General features: G+C 42.8%; 1 protein-coding gene across 1 annotated transcript in view; it reads right to left on the minus strand.

The window, feature by feature from the left end:
* Positions 1 to 24,246, minus strand: part of AGK (acylglycerol kinase) — a 160,204-nt gene extending 135,958 nt beyond the window's left edge. Inside the window, exons 1-3 of the mRNA XM_082256998.1 lie at positions 24,106 to 24,246; positions 9,765 to 9,887; positions 4,420 to 4,459 (exon numbers count right to left, since the gene is read on the minus strand). Of these exons, the coding sequence (XP_082113124.1) occupies positions 4,420 to 4,459; positions 9,765 to 9,874 (150 nt within the window). The 5' untranslated portion in view covers positions 9,875 to 9,887; positions 24,106 to 24,246. The remainder of the gene's footprint in view (positions 1 to 4,419; positions 4,460 to 9,764; positions 9,888 to 24,105) is intronic.
* Positions 24,247 to 24,503: the final 257 nt, after the last annotated feature.

A 24,503-nucleotide genomic window follows, 5' to 3' on the forward strand; every position in this document is an offset into this window, starting at 1 on the left:
GCCCCTTAACATAAAATATGCTCATCAGCATGACCCTTAGCATAAAATAAGGGGCACGCTGATGGCCACATTTTATGTCAAGGGAGCACTCTGTTGGGCACATTTTTTTTCTTTTTTTTTTTTAAGGGGTACTTTATAGGGCACTCTAATGTAATGAGCATGGCAAGTGGCAACAAAATATGGCAGTCTGCACACTAATGCTTGTGCAGCTGCCAGCTACCGTATTCTCCCCCAAATGTGCTCAGCTCCACATCACATACCTGAACTGCAGCCAGAGCCAAAAGCCGCGAACAGGGGGGCGGGGCGTGGACCTAGTGTGAAGGAGCCGCAGTCAGGAGCAGGGGGCGGGACGCGCGCGTGACGTCACACCCCCTACTCGCGGCCGGACAGGACACCGGCGGCGTGTGAGAAGGGAGCCGCGAGCAGCAATGAGGAAGGTGAGCGGTCAGGGCGGAAGCTGACATTGTTCGGCTCAAAATTATTCGGCCTTTTGACTTATTCGGCCGAAAGTGCTATTTTCTCTATTTTTGGCCGAATAATGTTCGGCCGCCGAATATTCGGTGCATCCCTACTGTACACTAAACCTCTCATCATTACTGAGAGACCCAAACACATAGGTTACTTTGCTACCAATTTTACTCACTATTTAAGTTGCAGTTCAATGTGCCCACCTTTAATGGGAACCTGTCTGATAGCTACATTTGTTTATGATGGTAAAAACTACAAGGCTGTCATCCTGACCCCTTGCTTTACTATTTAGAGTGTTGCAAACTTAGAACAAGCATGTTTCTACTAAACTGTCTGGACACTAGATATATACTTGTTCCAAGCATATAGAAGTGAAAAGGTATGTTATAACAAACCTTGTCCAGTGAACACAACTTCTAGGCAAATTTAAAAGACAAAACTATTTCAGATCTTTAATACATTATTAACTCCACTTTTGTTGAGAAAAACACCCTCCCCTCTGGGTGATTTCTGTACATTGCAGGGGTTTTAACAAATTTTGTTGCAGACTCCTACCTTTTGTTATTCAGGAGGAATAGCTGTTTTCTTATCTGTATGGGAGTGATTTTATAATTATCAATCAGCTGCTGCACCTGCAGGGCTCCAATAAGGAAATTGACATGGTCGACATTCCTTTAGACATTACTTCCATTTGGGAGTATCTCATCAAAAATCAAATTTTTTGTTGCAGGGGGTGCCAAAAAATCTGACTTGTATCTTAGTGTAGACTTCTGGGAAAATCAGTGAGCCAATAAAAGTGGAGTTACACTTTAAAGCTGAACTACAGGCAGCTATAAAATGCACCAAATATTGCAGCTCTGCATTCATTAGTATATCATTAACACTTTCGCTACCACCGACACATGGCATATATCGACAGCAGTAGGGGGTTTACACACACCCTCAGCTACTGTAGCTATGTGTAAATCTGACAAGCTGAGTGTCAGGAGGAAGTGCAGACTTCTGGGAAAATCAGTGAGCCAATCACACAAGCAATAAATTAAATTTCCAGGCAGCGTTCTGTACACAGTTTGTGTAGAGAAAACCTCCAGGTAGCCATATTGATTTGCATTTAACAGAAAATTACAGTGCTGCAGATTGAAAAGGAAAAGTAATTTCTAATAACATTTAAAGCAGAACTATAGGCAAAACATTTTTGTCATTCTGGATAGAGTAAGGGAGTTCTAACCCGTCAGATTTTTTTTTCGCCATCTGTGTATCCCACTGTGCAGTTTTTCCTTCACTTCCTGTCCCATAGCCAAACAGGAATGGAGATAAAATCCCTGCAAATTAAGGGAATCCCTTGGGGACCCCCAGGCCACCAGAACTAGTGTCCCCATTGGAAGATTTCCCCTCGATTACTTTTCTGGGGACAACTCAAAATATGGGATTTTCTTTTACTTTCACTTTCAATGATAATGGTAAACAGGACAAACAGAGTGGGGGAATCTCCCTAATGGGGGAATATACAGCAATAGAACCCTGACAAGTGTTCCAATACCTCTCCACTCTATCCAAAACTAAAAAAAAAGGTTTGCCTTTAGTTATACTTTAATTACAATATGACTTGAGTCGCAATTGTATATGCTAAATATTTTTTAATTATTGGCAATTTTTTTTAAAGTGGAGTAACCCTTTAAATGTAGATTTTTTTTTCAATGCAAGCAGTTTAGGTACCTTAATGTGACTTGGTATTAGGGCTGGGCGATATGGCTGAAAACTGTATCACGATATCAGTGTTTCATATCGGTCGATATCGATAATTATTTATATTTTTTATTACCCATTTAAAATAAGGACCCTAGGGTGAGAATGCAGGGCGGCGGGCATGGTGCAGGAGAATGCAGGGCACTGGCATGGTGCAGGAGAATGCAGGGCACTGGCATGGTGCAGGAGAATGCAGGGCACTGGCATGGTGCAGGAGAATGCAGGGCACTGGCATGGTGCAGGAGAATGCAGGGCACTGGCATGGTGCAGGAGAATGCAGGGCACTGGCATGGTGCAGGAGAATGCAGGGCACTGGCATGGTGCAGGAGAATGCAGGGCACTGGCATGGTGCAGGAGAATGCAGGGTACTGGCATGGTGCAGGAGAATGCAGGGTACTGGCATGGTGCAGGAGAATGCAGGGTACTGGCATGGTACAGGAGAATGCAGGGTACTGGCATGGTGCAGGAGAATGCAGGGTACTGGCATGGTGCAGGAGAATGCAGGGTACTGGCATGGTACAGGAGAATGCAGGGTACTGGCATGGTACAAGAGGATCTGGGGTTGTGGGCATACTACAGGAGATGCAGTGCTGTTGGCATGGTACAGGTAGACCATGCCCGCAGCACTGCATCCCTTGTAGTGTGCCCGCAGCCCTGCATAATGGCAGGTAGTGAAGCTGTTTCACTTACCTGTTCCAGAGGCGCCTTCATTTTAAAAATGGCGCCGCAACGTCATTGCGCACGCGCCGCCACCGCTCGTGTAACTTCGGCTATTCCCGGCCTCTCCCGAGCGGCGGCGGCGCGTGCGCAGTGATGTGTATGCGACGGGCGGTGCCATTTTTAAAGCTTAAACCCGTCGGAGCGGACTTTAAGTTTTATCGTTCACAGTCTTGTATTGCTATCGATCCCCTGACTATCGCGATACATATCGGTATCGCTTTATCGCCCAGCCCTACTTGGTATTAACCTTTTGCAGTCCATATACAGCAGTGCTCACACTGGGAAGCAGCAGCACAATCAGCCAGCATCAGTTGTACTCAGGGCTTTTTTTCAGCTGGAACTTGGTGGAACTTGGTTCCACCACCTTTGGCTCAGGCCCTCTGCTCCCTGCTCATCACTATCACTTGTAATCACAAAAGTCCGGCTTCTATGTTTACAAATGACAGCTTGTCTCTAAACAGTTAAGTGCAGGATGGGGACAAGAGAGATGCAGGTTCCTGGGGTGCAGTGCAGATTCCAGCACCCCCACTGGATGATCTCCCTAAAAGTGAAAGAAGCGGAGCCAGCTGCTTCAGCTGAATACAGCAACAAACATATGACATGTAGAATATGGAGGAGAAGATGGGGGCAGTCGTTGGGGGGTGGTTTCATGCAAAGGTCAGAGCTGAAGAGGGGTGAAAGTGAGATGAGGAATGCAGAAGTAAGCAGCTGTAGAAGAAGGCTAAACTCTGCACTCTGTGAGTAGTGCATGCGAACTCTGCACTCTGAATGCAACACACCCCCAAACTCTGCGTATAAGCTCCCCCAAACTCTTCACTCTGTACATAATGCACTCCTGGTATTAAATGCTAGTGAAATTTGGCCACACCCACTATTTGATACAGTTTGGAGGGTGCGTGAGTGTAGGGGAGGACGATTTTGGGGGATCGTGGTTGAGTTCCTATTTTCTGAGAAAAAAAGCCCTGGTTGTACTGTAGTGTTCATGTACTAATAAGGAACAGGTTGATTGAACACAGCAGTGACAGAGAGATAAGTTCATCAGTTTGCTGTTGATGCCCTGCCATTTTTCCCAGGCTCCAATGACAGAAGGAAAACCAGCGATCTCCCCTGCCCACTAAGAACCTGGAAGTGACATGTAAATCTTCACTTATGATCTCTGTGCTTCATTAGCTTCAATGGAGGGCAACTGAGACATCAGGAGTCTAAAAGACACCTAATGTCTCATGAAAGAATACCTGCCACGCCACCCCCATGTACTTACGACTGTAAACACATTAACTAAAGTGTATTTTTTTGCGACATTTTGTGCTTGATAAACCATTGTGCTAATATTGTTTGAATTACACATTTTCAAATGATCACTCTTTTGTGTAAAGATGCAAAGAGATAAAAAAAGGCTGTTTTAAAACTATCCTGTAATGTAAACGTACTGTAAATATGATAGGGAACGTCTTAAACAAAATTGTCAGCGGCTGCAGAACTTACCTGCGCTTCTTGGCAGGCTGCCCTCCTCAGCAAGTTATCACTGTCACAAGAAACCAAAGGAGAGAGGGATAGAGAGGAAATTAGCAGTACATACAGATTTATGGCTTTCATTAACAGCCTGACCGCAGTTCAATGAGATTCAAAAAGAAAAAACCTGTGGCTACATGGATGCAGATTGCCTGTCTATGGGACCAATAAAGATGCCTGCTGAAGGAAACCGGCGACTCAAAGTAACAGCAACAAAAGTAGAACGTTGCTTTTAGCAACCAATCAAATGTCTGCCTTTATGTGAATATTTCACTGCCAGCCATAGATCACTTCCGACAACGCAGTTCCCAGCAATATTTCAAATGTTTCTATTGGGAACAAGGCATATTTCATAAGGCTGTACAGTCGTAACAGAACAAGACATCCGATAAATATTTACCAAATGGCTTTACAGTGTCATATCTGTCTAATAAAATAGTGGATTATTAAGTTAACATTTAACTGAGCCAAAAGTTTGTCTTTCTCCTCTTTTTGAAGTTTTGAATAACGTAAAAAAGCATTAGAACCTCTGTCAGGTTTTTGCTGTTATCTGGGGCTCCTTCATAAGAAATTTCACCCCCCTTTGTGTTTTTTTTATTTTATTTTTTTTTATATACCAACTTACTATTTTTGCTGATGTTGTCTATAATAAATATTCTCACTTACCCCGTGAATGCAAAGTTGTTTAGCTGCAATTCACAGCTCTGCTGCCACATGCTGGGTCCGGCTTCACCATCTCCCACACTTATGACATCGAGAACCAGAAATCTCTTCCTGACTCTTGCAAGTGGCCCCTTATAACGTGCCACCTTCCTCCTTCAGGCAAAGTGTGGAAGAGGATGCCTCCTGGAATACATGACATGCATATCCCGGGAACCTTCAGGTGGAGAGTACATGTCATTCTCTACTAGACAAGATAGAGGCAGGGGGCAGGCCGGGGTAAAATAGAAAAAGAAACCAGGTAAAATAGAAAGAAAAACGTAGAAATTTTCCCTCACTTCCAATAATTTTACAAGACTAGAAATGAGGGAAAATCTACACCATGGACACTTTGTCACCATGACAGTAAGTAAAGAGAAATCTTTCTAAATGAGCAGTAAAAACCCAACAGTGGTTCTGAACCTTCCCCAATCCAAAATGTATAATGAATGACAAGACAACAGCCATTTTCATGGATAGCAAAGTCAACTGGTATAAAAAAAAAAAAAAAATTATGTATAAGGCCAGTCAAGAGTTTAAAAGTAAGGGGAATGAACAATCACGCTCAAATTATAGTGCCAAACAAAAAACCACCTATAGGATACGTTTTATATACATGATTAAATAATTGCACATCAAATAATTTAATTAATTGGTTTTAAATAAATAGATAATTGAATAAGGGACTTCACAATTATTGCACATAAATGTTAACTGCGTGAACGATAGATAATTGTGAATAAATAAATAAATCACATCAATGCATATATAAACCATCCATGCATATAAACAAATGATTGAGCTGCACGTCCAAAGAAATGCAAATACGCTCCTTAACTGATGACGTCAGTTGCGTAGTGACGAAACGCCATACGACACATCCGGTCCCTGGAACGCAGGTGGAACGCGGAACCGCGCCTCCTGATTCTACATTGCTCCAGTTTGTTATTCTAGACCGGCTGAATGCAGACTACTTTAATGTAAGTTTCTACCTTATTTTAATAAAAGGGATTTTTTTCATACTACACTATGAGGAGTTTCTTGTTCTGTCTCCGATATATATCGAATCCCCTGCCCGGTGCCTTCCACATTTGTGACAAACCCGGTGAGGAGGGTTCTGAGAAGGATTGCTGTGCCTGGTTTTTGATGCCCATTCTGACTGCCTGTAATAGGGGTCATTGTGATCCGGTAAGCAGCTAGTGTGGCTTGAGTGTGGTGAAGGACACCCAGTGGAGACTACACTCCAATTTTTCCACGCACTGGTGATTTAGTACTGAGGATACAAGGAAAGCTATCCACACAGGATTTGAACTATTAGCACAGAGCACCTTTTTTGATTATTAAGAGAGATTCACTATTTTTTTTGGATGCAGTGATCACTGTTTTGTTTGCACAGTAATTTGAGCGCAGTCCAACCTCCCTCTTTTGAAGAGTTTAAAAGAATTAAAAAGAGTTTACAACGTTGGCCAGCAGATTGTGTTGTTCTGCTGACAGTTTCGAGCTCCAGGTGACAACAGCCATATTATATACCAGACACAAAAGAACACCCCCCCCCCCCCAACCTCCTGCAACAAATAGCACTGCAGAGATTTGGAATAATGAAAGCCAAGATGGGACAATTATGGTTTTGGAAAAAAAAAAGCACACAATTCTGAATGAATTGACTGGTGGCGTTCATGTTTATGCAGGTACCTCTCGATGAAATTACACAGCTGTCTCCAGCCAGCGGGAAGGAACTGCTACACACTTATTACTGCCTGGAAGCAACTCAGAGTCCCCCTCTCTTCTCAACAATCGGTGACAGCAGCTGCAAAGAGTGCTGGGGGTTATTTAATTTGGAATAGATCTACCCTTCAATGCACATACACAGCCTGTTCACTGAAAGAAAACACTACGGAATCTAAATACAAGTAACTCAGATGGAGGGAAGCCTGGAAGTAAACTCCATCTTCAGATAGTTGGGAAAAAAAATATTACATTATGCAGGACATTAAAGCCCAACTCCAGATGAGGGGTTGAATTAGCCTTCAGCTTCTTCTGTCTCCTGATTAATGTGACAAAGCACACAAGTACTCAGACTGGGAGAGGACTGGGCAGCACTAGCAGTCACAGAACTATCGGCTTTTACCATGGCCTTAATGCGTCCCTCCTCTGATTTGGGAAGAGAGAAGGAGGGGACTGTATGCTGCCAGTGTCACCTGGTGCACATGATGACGTAACTGGGAGCGTAAGTACATCATGTCAGATGTAACATCGTCACGACCCAGTAATGATGGGGAATACAGATTTTTCCCCTCCTAATTAGGCAAGATTTGGCACCCTCAGAGACGTGGAGTAATAAATACTTGCAACTGATTGCTTAGGGAGTTTTGTTTGGCTTTGGGTTCCTCCTGCCTTTTTTGGGATGTATACAGAGTCTTGTTTGGACACACATTCGTGCTTTCCAACACCCAGAGATGCTGCTATACCATCTGAGATTGTACTTGGCTGGCCCCATACAATTATACTGGACAATCTTTATTTCATGGTGGTATGATAGACAGAAGTGTAAATCTCAGCAGCCACTATAAGGAAATATTTTGTGATATTTGGCTCTTTTTTTTTTTTTTACAGTTTATATTGAAGGGACCCTCTTGAGCAATCTTTGGCTATTTCCCTTTCCCTTCTACATTGCTGCTATATCACCTCAACTTGTACTTGACAGTCCATACAAAAGGCTTTACAGTGGAAATCCAGCCTTTTCCTTTCCTAGCGAAGTATAAATCTGGTCCCATCTCCCTTCTAAACCCTATTGTAACTACCCTGTGAAAGGAAGGTATGTATACTTACCTATTCTCAGAGCATTCAGGCCTGGTCACATAATCAGCTGTCAGCAGCGGCTTCAGTGTAGAGGAGAGACAGCCGGCAATGGATGCCCCATAGTAAGCCTATGGGTGACTTCACCATCCAGGCTCTGTAGCCATTGTCGCTGATTTCTCCTCTCCCCTGAAGCTAGCCACTGGAGATCACGTGACTGGACTGCTCTCAGAATAGGTAAGTACACACATCTACCTTTTACAGGGTAGATAGAATGGGATTTAGAGGTGAATGGGAGCAGATTTAAGCTTAGGAATAGGCTGGACTTCAATTTTAGGACAGTTCATTTATGCTCAGATTTAACCACTTGCCAACCGCCGCCCGACTATATACGGCGGCGGTCAGCCCCTCCCAGGCAAAGTGACGTACCGGTACATCACTAGCCTGGGAGCGAATAGGGGGCGAGCGCGTGCCGCCGGAGGCGCGCTCCCGCCCCCGCTCGTACCCGACGAAGCCAGCGCGTGTGACCGGCGGACCCGATGTCCACCGGTCACTCGCGATCGTCGGGTGGAGAGGGAGAAAGGCAGGCGGCTAGTGTAAACAAAGCCGTCTGTCACTCTCCCCTGTGTAACAGCACAGATCACTCGGTCCTGTTATGTAGGTTGATCTGTGCTATTACACCACTAGCCACATCCAATGACAGTTAGAAACACGCCCCTAGGGACACACTTAACCCCTCCCTCTCCAATAAAATTAACCCCTTCCCTCCCAGTGTCATTTTTACAGTAACAGTGCATATGTATAGCACTGATTACTGTAGTAATGTCACTGGTACCCCCAAAAGTGTCAAAAATGTCAGTCAAGGGTCCGATCTGTCCGCCGCAATGTCGCAGTACCGCAAAAAAAAAAAAAAAAAAAAAAAAAAAAATCGCAGATCGCCGCCATTACGTGTTAAAAAAAAAAACAACAGAAATGACAAAAATCTTTCCCTTAGTTAGTAAACGCAATAACTTTTGCGCAAGCCAATCAAAATACGCTAATTGTGATTTTTTTTACCAAACATAGGTAGCAGAAAACAAATTGGCCAAAAATGTAAAAAAATTTTGATTTTTACATTTTTTTGGGGGGGAATTTCATATAAAAAAATGTGAAAAATATTGTTATTTTTGCAAAATTGTCGCTCTTTTTTTGGTTTATAGCGCATGATCAAAAAAAAAAAAAAAAAAAAAAATCGCACAGGTGATCAAATACCACCAAAAGAAAGCTCTGTTTGTGGGAAAAAAAGGACGTCAAATTCATTTGGGTACAGCGTCGCACGACCGCGTAATTGTCCGTTAAAATCACGCAGTGCCGAATCGCAAAATACCCCCTGGTCAGGAAGGGGGTAAAATCTTCCGGGGCTTAAGTGGTTAAATGTTCATTTCCTGCAGAAAAAAAAACAATGTCACACCAATGTGGTATATGTTCTTATTAGCTGAACATTTTGTTGTGAAATTATGAAATAATGAAAACTTAAGTGGCTTTGTGAATTGAAATACAGTGTGGCATGAATCCACGAGTCTGGGTTAAAAATTGGGCAGTAGAGTGGCTTAGTGGTTAGCCCTGCTGCCTCAGGGCACTCAAGTTTCCCTCAACACTCCAAACACATACTAATAGATTAACTGGCTGCTGTCCAAATTGGCCCTAGTATGAATAGGAGATAGGGCCCATGAGTGAAGCTCCTACAGGGTGTGGGCTGGTGTAAATGTACAATACGTAAAGCGCTTGTAAAGTGTAAATTGTCAGAGCCATATAAATAATTATATTAAAAAAATAAATCATACCAGTGTTTACCGTACAACCAGTGGCCTCCGTACGTCAGCAGACAAAATCCCACCGTACTTTTTTTCCAGTGGTTGCGCAGCGTCTTAAAGATACGAACTACTCTTGACATTTCTGCGTTGAGACTGTACAAAGATAAAGCATATACAAACTCAACTAAATACATGATAACTACATTTAGAGAGTCAGTCCACCCAAAAGTTCCACTTCAGAATCTTCTAACCAGCCGACAGCTTATTCCATCACTTGGTGACTCTATAGGTAAAATGTCTGTGCTGAGATCCCAAGTCTACACACCTGTATCCAATATGAGCAGTTCCTACCATTAGGTCAGAGAGATCTCACTGCCGCAGTATCAAGACATAAAAAGCTAGGAATAAGCAAGTTAGGTATTGACTCACCATGCTGGAATATTCAAGTACGAATACAGGTTTTTTTCCAACGATAAACTGTTTGTAAAGCCAACACGTTCCAGGGGCAGTACCTGTGGCCCTTTCATCAGGGATTAGAAAAAATGAAAGTGTATATGGACTCAATCTATAGTTGGATGTTATAAATTATGTTGGCACAGCATCCCGTTAGCAGCTCATTCAAGCAGCCTTGAACCATCTTCTGCAAGACTGTTGTGCAAAGGTAATTTAATATCATCTAACATTTAAGTTGCTCATTTAACATTTATATCACCTTAAAGCCCCTTCACACAGACGGACCAGTTCAGATCCGCCTGTCCATTTTTCAGGCGGATCTGAACAGATGCCCCATGCATCTCTATGGGGCATCGGATGTCAGCAGAGACATGTCCACTGACATCCGATCCGTCAAATCTGGATGGATGGAAACCCTATTTTCCATCCAGCGGATCGGATGAGAACGGACAGACGGTCCGTTCCCACCTGATTCCCCCATAGAGAACAGCGGGGACCTGACAGCTCTGTCTCCACACACAGCACAGAGACAGAGCAGCCATCCGCCTGCTCAGCGGAGGATCGGCGGATCAATCCCCCGCTGAGAAAAACGGAGTCCGCCGATGGACTCCCCTGTGTGAAAGGGGCCTAACATGGAATGACCACCTTTTTTAAAATTCAACACAAATCTTTTCAGGACATCCATTTTCCAAGCATAAAAGCAGCCAGGAGCTTGATTGATTACAGAGTCAATACACACTGTTGCATTTTTCCCCCCAAGGTCTTATAAAGGGTACAGCCCCTGAAACGTGTTGGCTTCACAAAAAATTTATCACTGGAATAAACTTGTATTTGGACTTATGGTATGGCACTTCAATACCCAAGTGGCTCATTAAACATTTATAATATCACCTTAACATGAAATTACTTTTTTTTTTTATAAAATAAACACATTAAAATCTTTTCAGGACCCCCATCCACCTTTCCAAGCAGAAAAGCAGCCGGGAGCTGACTCAAATCAATAATCTTCACCTCTAACTAAACTATCACTTTTGGGTAGACTGATTTAAAAAAAAAAAAAAAAAAAAAAAAAAAAAATAAAACTTATCACGAAAAAGAAAGTTAATTTATCTCTAAAAATAACTCCATAATATAACCTATATAAAACTACAACTAAGCCATTTCCAGCAAGCTAAAACAATCTAATACTGGCAACAAATCCCATTCCCTGCTTGTATGATTGGCTCACTGCCTTTCCTCAAATCATCTGTAATCTTCATTTGTTGCAACACAGTAATTAGACAAAAAGAAGCCATTATAAAATATGTCACAGTCGGGATCCAAGATTAATGTGGAGCTCCAGGCGGAAATAAATAACAAATTTTAAGTATATGTACAGCCCAAACATTTAAGTTTTGGATAGCATATGAAAGGGATAGGACCTCTGCCAGGTTTTTATTGCTGGCTGTGCTCCTGCTGGGGAGATTAAAGTAGAACTATAGGCAAAACTTTTTTTTTCATCATTTTGGATAGAGCAAGGGAGGGTAATAACTCCTGTCAAATTTTGTTTTCGCCATCTGTGCCCCATTGCGGAGATTTCCCTTCACTTCCTGTCTCATAGCCAGGGCCGGCCCTACCATGTGTCCTGCTGGGTCAGGCAGAACTTTGAGAGGGGCAGCAAATTGACGCCCATGTTTTTTTTTCCAGCAGTTTTGTGTGTTATTAGTTTGGGGCACGCTACAGGCAGCATTTTCCCATCTCATACTGCCGACCATTGTGCAAATCGATGAGTACGAGGAGGTGGAACGTCTCCTCTGGGGAACGTACCTTGTGTGATCATGGTGAGCACAATGACGTCAGACATCAACGCACTCCATCCCACGCAGGGCAGGCTGGATCTTCTAGGGCGGTGGCCTTGGCAGATACAGGAGTGACAGGAGGACGGAGGATAGACTGTGGGTGTTTCCGGCAGGGTATTTTAAATAAGGAGTGAGCTTATTTGGTACCCTCAGCCCCCAGGGTACCGGTTATGTATTATTTGCCGAAGATCCATAAAAGTTTATCTAAACCCCCAGGTCGCCCTATATTTAGTGGCATTGATTCGGTAACTGCTAGGATAGGCAAATAGGTTGATGGATATTTAAAAGCACTTGTAGTGATGACACCTTCTCACCTTAGGTATACCACACAAGTCATTAACCTGTTGAAAAATATTGAGTGGAAGTATAGGTATATATTGGCCACAGCAGATGTATACTTTTATCTTCAACCAACATGGCTTGGAGGCAGTTCAATACTATCTGGAACGGGGTGGTACACTGCCTGTTCTACAGAGGGATTTTATCCTTAAACGGCTTACTTTTGCCACAGGCCATAATTATTTTTGGTTTGGATGTCAATTTTACCTACAAAATGGAGGCGTTGCAATGGTTGCCAAATTTGCACCGAGCCTAGCGAATTTGTTTATGGCCCGGTGGGAGATGGAGAGGATTAATGACCACCCACCAGAGGGCCTCATTTTTTGAAGGAGGTACATCGATGATGTCCTCCTCCTGTGGAAAGGAGATCTACCTTCTTTGGAGATGTTTTTTTTCGTATCTCAATCATAATGATAGAGGGATTTTTTTTACAATACCAGATACATTTTTTAGATCTCAATATCCAGGTTAATTGATTACTAAAACTTAATTTAAAGACACAGACCGTAATGCATATATCCCATTGTTTAGCTGTCCTGGCTTAATGCAGTGCTTAGGGGTCAATTTCAGTGCATTAGGCGTAACTGTACAGAAATTACAGACTTTTATCAACAGCCTGCTGTCCTGAAGTCTAGAGAGTTTTTAGAGAAGGGCTATTCTGAAGCAAATATTGATGATACAATTTTTAAAGTAGGTAATATGGACAGGGAATCTATGGTATTTGGAGAGAGGAAAATAAGAGGATCCAGCAATAATAATTTTGGTTAGTCAATGATCACTGGTTTTTCTAACCAACATTTTTCTATCAAAAAGATCATTAGGAAACACTGGAGCATCCTGAAGAATGACAGAGTGCTTGGATCCCAACTTCTGGATCATCCGACTGTCATATTCAGGGGTGCTCCAGCTTTACTTCATAAAGTTGCTTCCAATATTATAGACCCTGCAAAAACTATTTCCTTTTTTCATACCATGAAAGATTTTTTCCATGCAGGGAGGTGTAATATCTGCCATATTAACAACTTTAAAGGCAGAAAATGTTTAATTTTTCAATCTATGCAGGCCAAAATATTTATGACATTGACAAATTTCTCACATGTACCTCTAAATATGTTGTTTACATGATTCAGTGTCCATGTTCCATGCAATATATTGGACGTATGAAACGTGAGTTACATGTACGATTAGCTGAACATGTTGGTAATATTAAGCGAGGTTTTGATAAACATAATTTATCAAGACATTATGCTAAATATCATGGAAACAATCCAGGTGGCACTTCCTTTTTTGCTATAGACAAAACATTGCCTCATTGGAGTGGTTTGATAATGTCCAGGCTTGACACACGCTGGATATTTGATATGAAATCCTATGTCCCTTATGGGTTAAATGTGGATTGTGATATTATTTTATAAATAATGCTAAGAATGTTTTAATTTTTATATTATGTGTTGTGCGGCGCTCCTGCGGATTAGCTTCTCCTAACTCGCTCATTTTATTTTTCCATTTTTTATTATTAGAGGCATTTTTATGTTTTTCCACTAGATGTCGCTATACATCTTTATGCGGATCCCGTTTTCTCTCTTCGTAAGTCTCTTCATTGACATACATTCTATTGCCGGCATTTGGTTTCTCTAGCGTGTGGGCTATCCAGTACTTAAAATGGAGCCTCAATTCTATATATAGCTGGCCTACATGATGATGCGCCATCTTATCCTATGCCCAGAAGAGGTTATATCTGAAGAAACGCGTAGGGTGGGGCTTAGGACAGTGACCTCATCCCACACGTTTCAATGATTGGTTTACCGAGAGAGTCCGGAAGAGAGATCCGGAGGGACGCCGTTATACACACACCATTCGCTTATTGAACTTTACTTGGAAGATTGTAAGTGCAATACTTTTATAGTCAATAAATGCATTTTACATTATACGCTATGAGTTCTTGTCTGCTTTTCCTCATATATCCATCTTTCGGGACAAGCATAAGAGGTGTTACCAAGTGCATGGTTTTGGGGATACCGTCAGTTTTCCCTGTGATGTATTTGACCACCTATAAAACTTAGTGGTCAAATTTGTCCGGTAAGCAGTTTGTGCTTTCATCACGGGTGTGAATTCGTATTCACCTTTTTCAGTGCTATTCTTTCCTACACCCCCTATCATATGGGTTCTTGGATTATAGACTGAAATACATATTTTATTTTCCTTTTCTCTGATTTTGGACTTTCAATTATCTGTTTTTTATGGATCTTTGGTAAACTTTTTAGTGCTGCACTATTTTATTATAGCACTTTAAGAGGGGTAGCAAATTGACTCCCGGGCAGCATTTTCTTATCTCATATTGCCGCCCATAGTGCAAACTGAGGAGAATGAGGAGGCGAAGGTCTCCTCCGGGTAATGTCCCTTTGCGTGATCGTGGTGTGCACATTGACGTCAGACATCAACGCACTCCCATCTCACGCAGGGCAGGCTTGATCTTCTAGGGCGGTGGCCTTGGCAGACACAGGAGTGACAGGAGGACGGAGGACAGACCATGAGTGTTTGGTGGACCGGTCTGGCGGTGGGTTATAGAAGAAGATAACAGTATATATATTTTCTAAATTTTATATGTATATAAAATGATGGATGTGTGGGCCTTTTAGTTTGCGTTTTTTTTTTTTTTTTTTTTTGAGGGGGTGGGAAGGGGGGGGGGGGTAGCATTTCATTCTTGGACCCAGGGAGCACAGTGTCTTCGGCCAGTCCTGCCCATAGCCAAAAAGGCAGTGAGAGAAAATCGCTGCAAATTATGGGAATTCCTTGGGGACCCCCCAGATCACCGGAACTAGTGTCCCCATTGGAAGATTTCCCCTCTATTACATTTCAGAGGACAACCCAAAATGTGGGATTTTCTTTTACTTTCACTTTCTGTGTTAATGGTAAACAGTACAAAGATAGATAGCGAGTCTCCTGAACAGGGACACAGACAGCTATAGGATCTGACAGGGGTTCTAATCTCTTTCCACTCTAGCCCAAAAAAAAAAAGTTTTACCTTTAGTTATACTTTAACCCTCCCCATTTGCCCTGTGAATATTGTCATTGGTACACAAAATGATGGGAAATCCAAAATGTTACAGTTGTCACAGGAACAAGAGGTGAGAGGAAATCTTATGGGGAACACCTGTAACTGTTACAAATGTCTAACGGGATTACCCTCTCTTTGTGGAGATTTACTTCCTGCTGGGTCTCTCAGAGAGGAAATAAAGGTTGGGTTCCCCAACGGCCACATTTTTGCTTTTTATACATTTTAATAATGTTATGAATTTATATACAAAATTACATCATTTTCATACGCAACCAGGGAAATGCTGGCCATAGATGGGTTGAAATTCAGTCATTTCAAAAGCAACCAGCTGAATTTAATTCCATCTACGACAATTCCTGCCCGTCAGATGTCAATCTAACGACCCACTTCTGCTGAATGGGAACTTTGGAAAGTTTTTGTTGATCAATAGAATACAATGGAACACGCCTGTGTGGATGGGAGCGTCTGTTCAATTTTCTTTTTTACTTTGTTTAGCCTGTGGGCAGCTTAAGTACCAGAATCCTTCTTGCTTTCATCACTTGCACAGAGTCTCTCAGACTCACAGAGGGAGGGAAAACTCTAGGAGCCAGTCAGGCTCTCTTGCAGTCACATGTGCTAAAAAAGAACAAGATGACAGGGGGACACGGTAGACTTAAGTCACCCATAGATGCTTTGAATCTCGTTCAGTTCAGCAGGGACCAGCCTGTCAGATTTTTCATGCAATTATTGCCAGCAGCTATAGCTGCTAGCCATAATCACTGTGTGTTCTCCCAGCCCCAACGGCTCCCCGTCGGAGGGATTCCCCCATTAACACGGTCTGTTTTGATGGTGGAATGAGTGATTTTCTTTCCAGCAATCCACGTTTGCACAAAAGTAAATTGCGCAGTCTATTGCCGGCTTTAGCAGAGGTAACTGATCAGTTTGCTGCTGCTTCCGCATTATCCAATTAATAGGCTGTGAACATGGAGATGGCACCACTGCATTCCTAAACAGTGAGTGTGGTGCCATGCCTCTGCCCTATGGCAGAAGAATAGGAATCAAGAAAAGTGGCTGGACAGAATAACAAATCCTTGTCATATATTTGTATGTCTGAACTTTTTCTATATGTTTGCCTGGAGTTCAGTTTGAAATGATAACAATAGGAATGCAATAAAGACGTAGCAACATTGATGGTTACCACTCTTCTCTTTCCTCTTGTCAGCAGTTCTTAAGGTTGTATTAACAGCACTGTGGGATGCAATAGAGGGATGTATTGGTGAGGCATCCTTCTGCCCCTACCTCTGGTGAGTATGCTTTTTTCCCTGCACATGTGCAATAAACATAGGCTGACTGGTTATTACTCTCCCAGTTTGTGCTGCTGCACAGAGAATGTATAAACAAACCTAAAATATTTGTTAATAAACATATAACTGGATTAAATATGAATATTTTATATCTGTCTTCAGTTCCGTTTTAATGTAGGTTTTGTGTTGTGTTATCAGGAGTCAGCTATCAGCAAATACACTACAAGCTGGTTATCTGTACCGAAGATGGAGCACAGGCTCCCCAAGGATGCTAAAGGACAGTAATGCAGTCTCTGCTATTATTCCATGTCACTGTGCTGCCTGATAGATAAAATCAATGTCAACAGCTGATACACCTGGGTGCTTCATATCAACCTAGGGACTGATGTGATGGCAAGAAGAATGTCAGCGCCATCAGGACTGCTTTGTTAGCAATTAACCATTACGAGTTACCTGTAATGTACCTAAAAGATCCAGGGGTACCTATGCTAGTTAAAGTGGACCTGTCACCTGACAGTAATAAGGTAACTATAGCTAAAAATATTTTAGTTCATTTGCAAGGAATATTTTGTTTTGTTTTATCCAAACAAAACTGGAGCTCCATTTTAAAGAAATGCAGATTCATTGCACGGTCTACCGCAGCATCTTCTCCTGCCCCAACTCACTGCACTTACCAAAGTAGAGTACAAAAGTATATCATGAGTTGCAGGATAGAAAAGCACTTGCTTCCCCATCAACAGTCAGTGTTGATAGGGGAATTCCTCCCACAGAGCTATTGTGTTCTCTCGGCGGGGGGTGAAGCGGTCACTGCCGGGAGAATACAATGTGTATTTCCAGCGGTTCTAGCCACTGGCAATAATAGCATGCCAAAAATTCGACATGTTGGTCATTTGACTTGGGTACATATTAGCCAACCCATAGATGGTTCGCATCTCAGTTGGTCCCTGCTGAACCGGCTGAGTTTTTAACCATATATGGTTGGCTTTAGTTGCCATGGGAACAAGTATCTCCATTGTCTCTTTTTATTTCTTTTCTGGTGGCAACTCAAAATTTTGGATTTACACTCACTTTCATTCCTGGTGACACTGGTGATTGGATTGAATGCCCCTAATGAGGGCACAGACAGCAAAAAAAAAACATATAGACAAATCCGTCCAGCACCTGACCCTCAACATCACTAATAGGGAGGGCATGCTGTGGATACTGTATTATAGCTCATAAAATAGAAAAAGCCAAAGCCTCGTAATGAGCCTTTGCTGTTTATTGAGGACTCAACAAAACAAGCGACAAAGAAAAAAGTACCAAAAGGTGAAGAAACATGTATCTGGCACTTTTTCTTTATCACTTGTTTTGTTGACTCCCCAATAAACAACTGAGGCTTGGAGAGCTGGATTTTTCTATTTTTCTAATACCTAAAAGTCAGCGAGAGTGCCACCTACCTGAAGTGCTGGAGGGTTTTTTTGTCTGCACGGCGGTCAACTACCCTACAGTGCACGTGGAAACCTAATGTGTACCCAAAACTTTTTTTTATCAATTTTGGATAGTGTAGTGAAAGTATAAAGTGATTGAAAAGGGTTTTTTTTTTTTTCCAGATAATAAACATGGTATACTTTCCTGCTCTGCAATGGTTTTGCACAGAGCAGCCCGAATCCTCCTCCTCTGGGGTCCCCCCCCCCTGCCAGCACTCCTGGCCCCTCCTCTTCTAGGTGTTTCACCATAGGAAACCGCTTCTTATTGTGGCAAACCTGCGGGCTTGATCCCGAGAAGCGCTGCCCGTGTCTATAGACACAGGCAGCGGGACTCAACCTCACCCCAAGCCTCCTTGTGACAGCAGCAGAAGCCAATGGTTTCAGCTGTTGCCTCTCTGTTCTGTGAGGAGGGAGGGAGACGCTGCTCTTGGGCACAGCTCTGGATAGAGATTGGGCTCAAATGCTGATGGCTGCAAACAGAAGGTTTTTAACACAGAGAATTAAAGAATGCATTAAGGTAGAAAAAAAACTTCTGCCTTTAGAACCACTTTAAAACACTTGTCAGTTTCTTTTTTGCTGTTTTTCATTGTGGAGATTCTTGGTGACACAACAGAAACAGGGAAATCTCTAAGGCCTCTTGCACAATGCAGCTTGAAAAAAGCACAGTAAAGCGTTTTTTTTTTTTTTTTTGCTGAGCTAAATGATAGCCCATTATTTACAATTTGCCTGTTCAGACAGGCACATGAACAACTGCCGAGTATTCCTCAGTAAAAAAAATTTGGAAAATCTGCGTTCCTGGTCAGTATTTTGCACCGATGTGGGCAAATATGTGCATATAGGCATGATTGAGTTTTCAGCAGGAAGGTATTGTGTGTGCAAATGCACAATATAAATTGTGTATATATATATATGTGCAAATACGCACAAATTTGCTCAAAACAAACACCTAAAATTATGTCCAAAAACGGAGAAGCGCAAACATCAGTACCGTGTGCAAGAGGTCTTAAAAGTAAGGCAATTTCCCTCTTAGTTGTCATCAGAACAGGTTTCCCTAAAGGAAGATATCTCCTTTACCTATACTGTACCTTCATCTCCTGTCCTAGTGATTGGTGTAGAATTGTGGATTTCCCACTACAGGCGGTCCCCAGTTTACAAACAAGATAGGGACTGTGGGTTTGTTCTTAAGTCTAAGTTGGAACAGGTACATTTTTTAAGTGTAGCCCCAGCCAAAATAATAATTTGTTATTTTTTTGGGTAGCCTAGGAAAGGGTTAACACCCCTGTATGATTTGTTTTGCTGTCTGTACCCCTGTTCAGAAAATTTCACCTCACTTTCTGTCCCTATGACAATTGGATTTTGAAAATTTTGGGTTGTTGTGGAAACAAGGATTAGTGATAAAGCGTCATTGGAGACACCTTTTTCCCAAGTCTTACAGGAGTAAATTTCCCTTCCTAGGGGTAGATTTTCTCTCACTTCCTGCTGTCTCTCTCCGTTTGTAAGTCGGATGTTTGTAACCCGGGGACCGCCTGTACTCTGTCTTGATGAAATGGTCAGTGGGATGAATGGACAGGGTGAATCTCCCTAGCAAAGACATGGACAACAGTAAAAATTGATAGGGGTTCAAATCCTTCCCTTCCCCATTGTATGGGCACTGGTTTGTGCCAGAACTTTCTTTTATCTGCCTGAAATTCAATGGGAATGCAAACAGCTCAAAAAAGCTTGAAGAGGTTTAGGATATCAGGTGCAGGCTAAAAGCCAGTAAAAAAGAGATCTGAAGAATCTCAATCAAATCTCAAATGAAGCTGGAAAACACATAAATGTACACCACACGTGACAGGTTGGCTGCCAAAACTGGCTACCTGAAAGGCATGCTAAAATGGATGTAAACCCTCACATATACCCAGTGAAGTGAACAGCCTCAGATGATACACAGAGATTAAACAAATCTCCCTACGTAGGTTTTAATTTTATATCTGCTATCCTAAGCTTTCTATACTGTTTATTAAGTGCATGTCCTGTTAGAATTTTCTCTTCCTGATTCACCTGTGGGAGGGAAGTTTGGCCATACACTGTGAGAGAGCTGATTGGAGGAAAGGCACACACCCTCTCTCAACATAGGCAGAAACATGAGGAGCTTTGCTGTGTATAGACCAGCTCTCTGCTAATCTATTTATAGCACCCACCCCACACAAAATTTAGCCTGGTTTTATCTCAGTTGATATGGAAAGTTATTATCATGCTGATAACAGAAGAACAGAGCAGGAGAAAGCCATGGGACTTAGAGCCAGGTCAAATTGCATGATTCAGGTTTACATCCACTTAAAGTTCTTAGATATAAGGCTTCTGAAAGGACCTTCTAATATTCTAAACATGAAACTAAAACTGCAGGCCAATACCTGATAACCTTTGTTATTTTGTGGCCCTGCCCAATGCAGCAGCACAGACAAAACAAAATACTAAACCAACTGCATTATAGGAGAAATAGAAATATCTTCTCATGTAGACCTGCTTAGTTAAAACTGAGAAAAAGAAGCCACACACACAAGCCAAAATTGAAATCCATGCTTCTGTGGAGAGCAGCTAAAAGTACATCTTTTCACAAAAGTCGGCAAAAGTTTATACCATAACAGAACTATATGATGTGGCTGTTTTACATACAGTCTTCTTTGGTGATCCACTTCAATTAGTAAGCACACATATGACATATCCCCATCCCCCCACGCAGCAGTCATTTTCTCTGCCTCTTAGCAGCCTGTTACTCATTCTATTTAGAGGTCTCTGTTCTTAGGCAATGTATTTTTCTCTCTCTTTAGATGTAATGCCTGAGTTTCTCTCTCCCCGACAGACAGAAAGAGAGAGAGAGAGAGAGAGAGAGAGAGAGAGAGAGAGAGAGAGAGAGAGAGAGAAAGGAAGTGAAAACTAGAGACAGATACTTTGGAGTTACAAAGAGAGATAGACTTGGGAGTGACAGCTAGAGGGAGGTGGCAGAGTGATAGGGACAGCTAGAGAGATACTTGGGAATGAGAGAAAGATTTTGGAGTGACACCTTTAGATAGACAGACTCCAAAGCGACACCTAGAAAGACTTGGAAGTGACAGGTAGAGACCCTAGAGTGATAGAGAGAGTGACAGCTGGTGAGATAGAGAGAGAGATTTGGGAGCGAAACTAGAGAGAGAATACAAAATGATACAAAGAATCCAGAGTGACAGTTAGAAAGACCTGAGAGTGACAACTAAAGACAGAGACTTGGAAGAGACAACAAGAAAGAGAGACAAACCAGAGAGGGGTGAGAGATACTTGGGAGTGACAACTACATACAGAGACTTGGGAGTGACAGGAGAGACTCCATAGGGATATAGAGAGAGATACTTCGGAATGACACTGAGAAAGACTTGTTAGTGACAAGCTAGAGGGGACTCCAGAATGATATGGAGAAAGAGTCCAGAGTGATAGATAGAGAGAGACAACTGAGAGCAGGGGTAGGCAACCTTTGAGAGAGATCTATCGGCGATCTGACAACATGAAAGAGATTGAAGATCTGCAGGGTTTAGCGCCATTAATTTTAAGAAATTAACTAGCAAGGTCTAACTTAATACTAAGAAAAATATAATAAAGCAAATGTCACTGTAAAAATATAAACTTGCACTACTTTAACCACTTTACCAGCGGAGGATTTTGCTGTCTTACGTCTGGGCCACTTTTTGCGATTCGGCGCTGTGCGACTTTAACGGACAATTGCACGGTCATGCAGCGCCGTACCCAAACGAAATTTACGTCCTTTTTTCCCACAAACAGAGCTTTCTTTTTGGTGGTATTTGATCACCTGTGCGATTTTTACTTTTTGTGCTATAAACAACAAAAGAGCGTAAATTTTGAAAAAATAATATTTTTCACATTTTTTTATATGAAATTCCCCCCCAAAAAAATGTAAAAATCTAAATTTTTTTACATTTTTGGCCAATTTGTTTTCTGCTACCTATGTTTGGTAAAAAAAAAAAAAAATCACAATAAGCATATTTTGATTGGTTTGCGCAAAAGTTATTGCGTTTACTAACTAAGGGAAAGATTTCTGTCATTTCTGGTGTTTTAACGAGTAATGGCGGCGATCTGCGATTTTTTTTGCGGGACTGCGACATTGTGGCGGACAGATCGGACCCTTGACTGACATTTTTGACACTTTTGGGGGTACCAGTGACATTACTACAGTAATCAGTGCTATACATATATACTGTTACTGTAAAAATGACACTGGCAGGGAAGGGGTTAATTTTATTGGAGAGGGAGGGGTAATGTATGCCTGGTACTAACGTGTGGGGGGAGGTGACTGAGTGACACAGGGACAGATCGCATGTTTAGCTATGCTGAACCCTGCAATCTGACCCTGTCTGTCACACAAGCGGGCGGATCTCCAAACTCGATTCCCCGACGATCGGGGAAGAGCAGCGGCGATCGCTGCCGCTCCTCCCCTGGCCCGACTCCCGCTGTGAATGAATACAGCGGGAGCGAGCCTCCGGCCCACAAGGGGAGGAGTCCAGCGACGTAGATCTACGTCGCTGGATGATAACTAACCACTTTGCCGCAGTAGAGCTCGAGTGAGCGGTCGGCAAGTGGTTAAAGGTGTGTCGGTAGGGCAGACATTGGTGTCAGCAGGTCAGTGGACAGTGTCAGTAGTTTTTTTTATTTGTGTTACTTAAGTTTTTAATTTTTTTTTTTTATTATATCTTTGTATTATTTTTTTTTTTACATAGTTGGGGGTCTTTGGTTAAATATCAGGGGTCTAAACAGACCCCTGATGTCTCAGTTTTGAGACAGAGAAAGGGACTGGGGTCAGAGTCTCACCAATCCCATTCTTTGTTGGACAGCAAATGAATGGGAAGTGCTCTGTGCTGAGCGGATTCCTGTTCATTCACAAATGAGTGATCAGTACCGATCATTCACTCTGTTCACCCAGAAAAAGGAAGGGGCTGGTAACTTAATTTACTGGCCCCTTCCCCTGCTCCCTGCTCTCCATCCTGAAATATCCCCCACAGCAGCTTGCAGGTTAGGATACGAGAGGAAGCCAGGGGAAGGGAAAGAACCATGGGAGCACACGGGGGGGGGGGGGGGGTGGAGAACCTGAATGAAGAGAAAGAAGAGGGACAGGTGGGAGGGTGGCATTTACTGGTACCGATCCCCCTAAATCCTGCAGCCGCTGGATGCCAGCGGGACAGAGAAGGGAGGCAGGTTTTAGCGGCTGCAGGAGGAAAGGAAAGGGACAGGAGGGGAGGGTGGCATTTACTGGTACCGATCCCCCTAAATCCTGCAGCCGCTGGATGCCAGCGGGACAGAGAAGTGAGGCAGGTTTCAGTGGCTGCAGAAGGAAAGGAAAGGGAATCTGTACCAGTAAATGCCGCCCCTCCTGTACAAGTTCCCGGGGTAAGCAAGTAAGGACTGTGGTCTACTTGTCACCTACCCGTGATCGATGGGCTGCTGATCCCTGCTTGAGAGTGACAACCACCACACGCAGACTGCTAGAAAGAGAGGTAGACTCCAGAGTGATAGAAAGACTCAGCAGAGAATGTGACTGCTGTGTGGAAGGAAGGAAGGGGCAGACTACTGTGGAGAATTGCATACCTGTTCCCATTTTTCTGGTAATGTTGTCATGGTAAACTTGTGTTTTCTGGCTAAGTGGATCTCATCTGAGCACTGTATGTAGATCACACACCTGTTATCATTAGTGGTAACTCTTTCTGTAAAAGGATGCAAAGTTTGTTGTCTCTCTGCACTTTCCATTCAGCTGTCATATAGGAGACCTCTTTCTGAGTCTCCCTCAGAGGTCTCTCCCTCTCCCAGCAGTCTCTATCACTGTTACCTAATGTCCCATTTCCCTCTCTGTCACTCAGCAGTCGTCCTATTTCTGTATGTCCTCGAACATTCACTCTCGCCCCTCACCTGTGTCCTGACAGTCACGTTTTCCCCTGGTATCCTCTATGGGTGCACTACCTTTCCCTTCCCCCGGAAACCTGACTCCCATCTTCCAGTTCCGCGCACAGGAAGAGCAGCAGCTTCTCGCGTTGCCATGACAAGAGAGCACAGCATCCACTTCCTGTCCCGGCTTCTTCCTGTAGGCCTGCCACTCGTCTCAGGCTTTGCAGGGAATTCAGAGATGTGAGCATTGAACACAGAAATATCATTAACCAGTTCAGCTCTCACACCTCATCTATCAACCAGGGACGTTTCTACATTTCTGCTATGGGTTTGTTTACTTTGTCATTAACCACCTCCTTCCCAGACCTCTTCTGACTCTCCCCTCCTACGTGTAAAAATCTACTTTTTTTTTTGCTAGAAAA

The sequence above is a fragment of the Pelophylax lessonae genome (assembly GCF_965119305.1).
Source record: "Pelophylax lessonae genome assembly, chromosome: 4".
Taxonomy (NCBI): domain Eukaryota; kingdom Metazoa; phylum Chordata; class Amphibia; order Anura; family Ranidae; genus Pelophylax; species Pelophylax lessonae.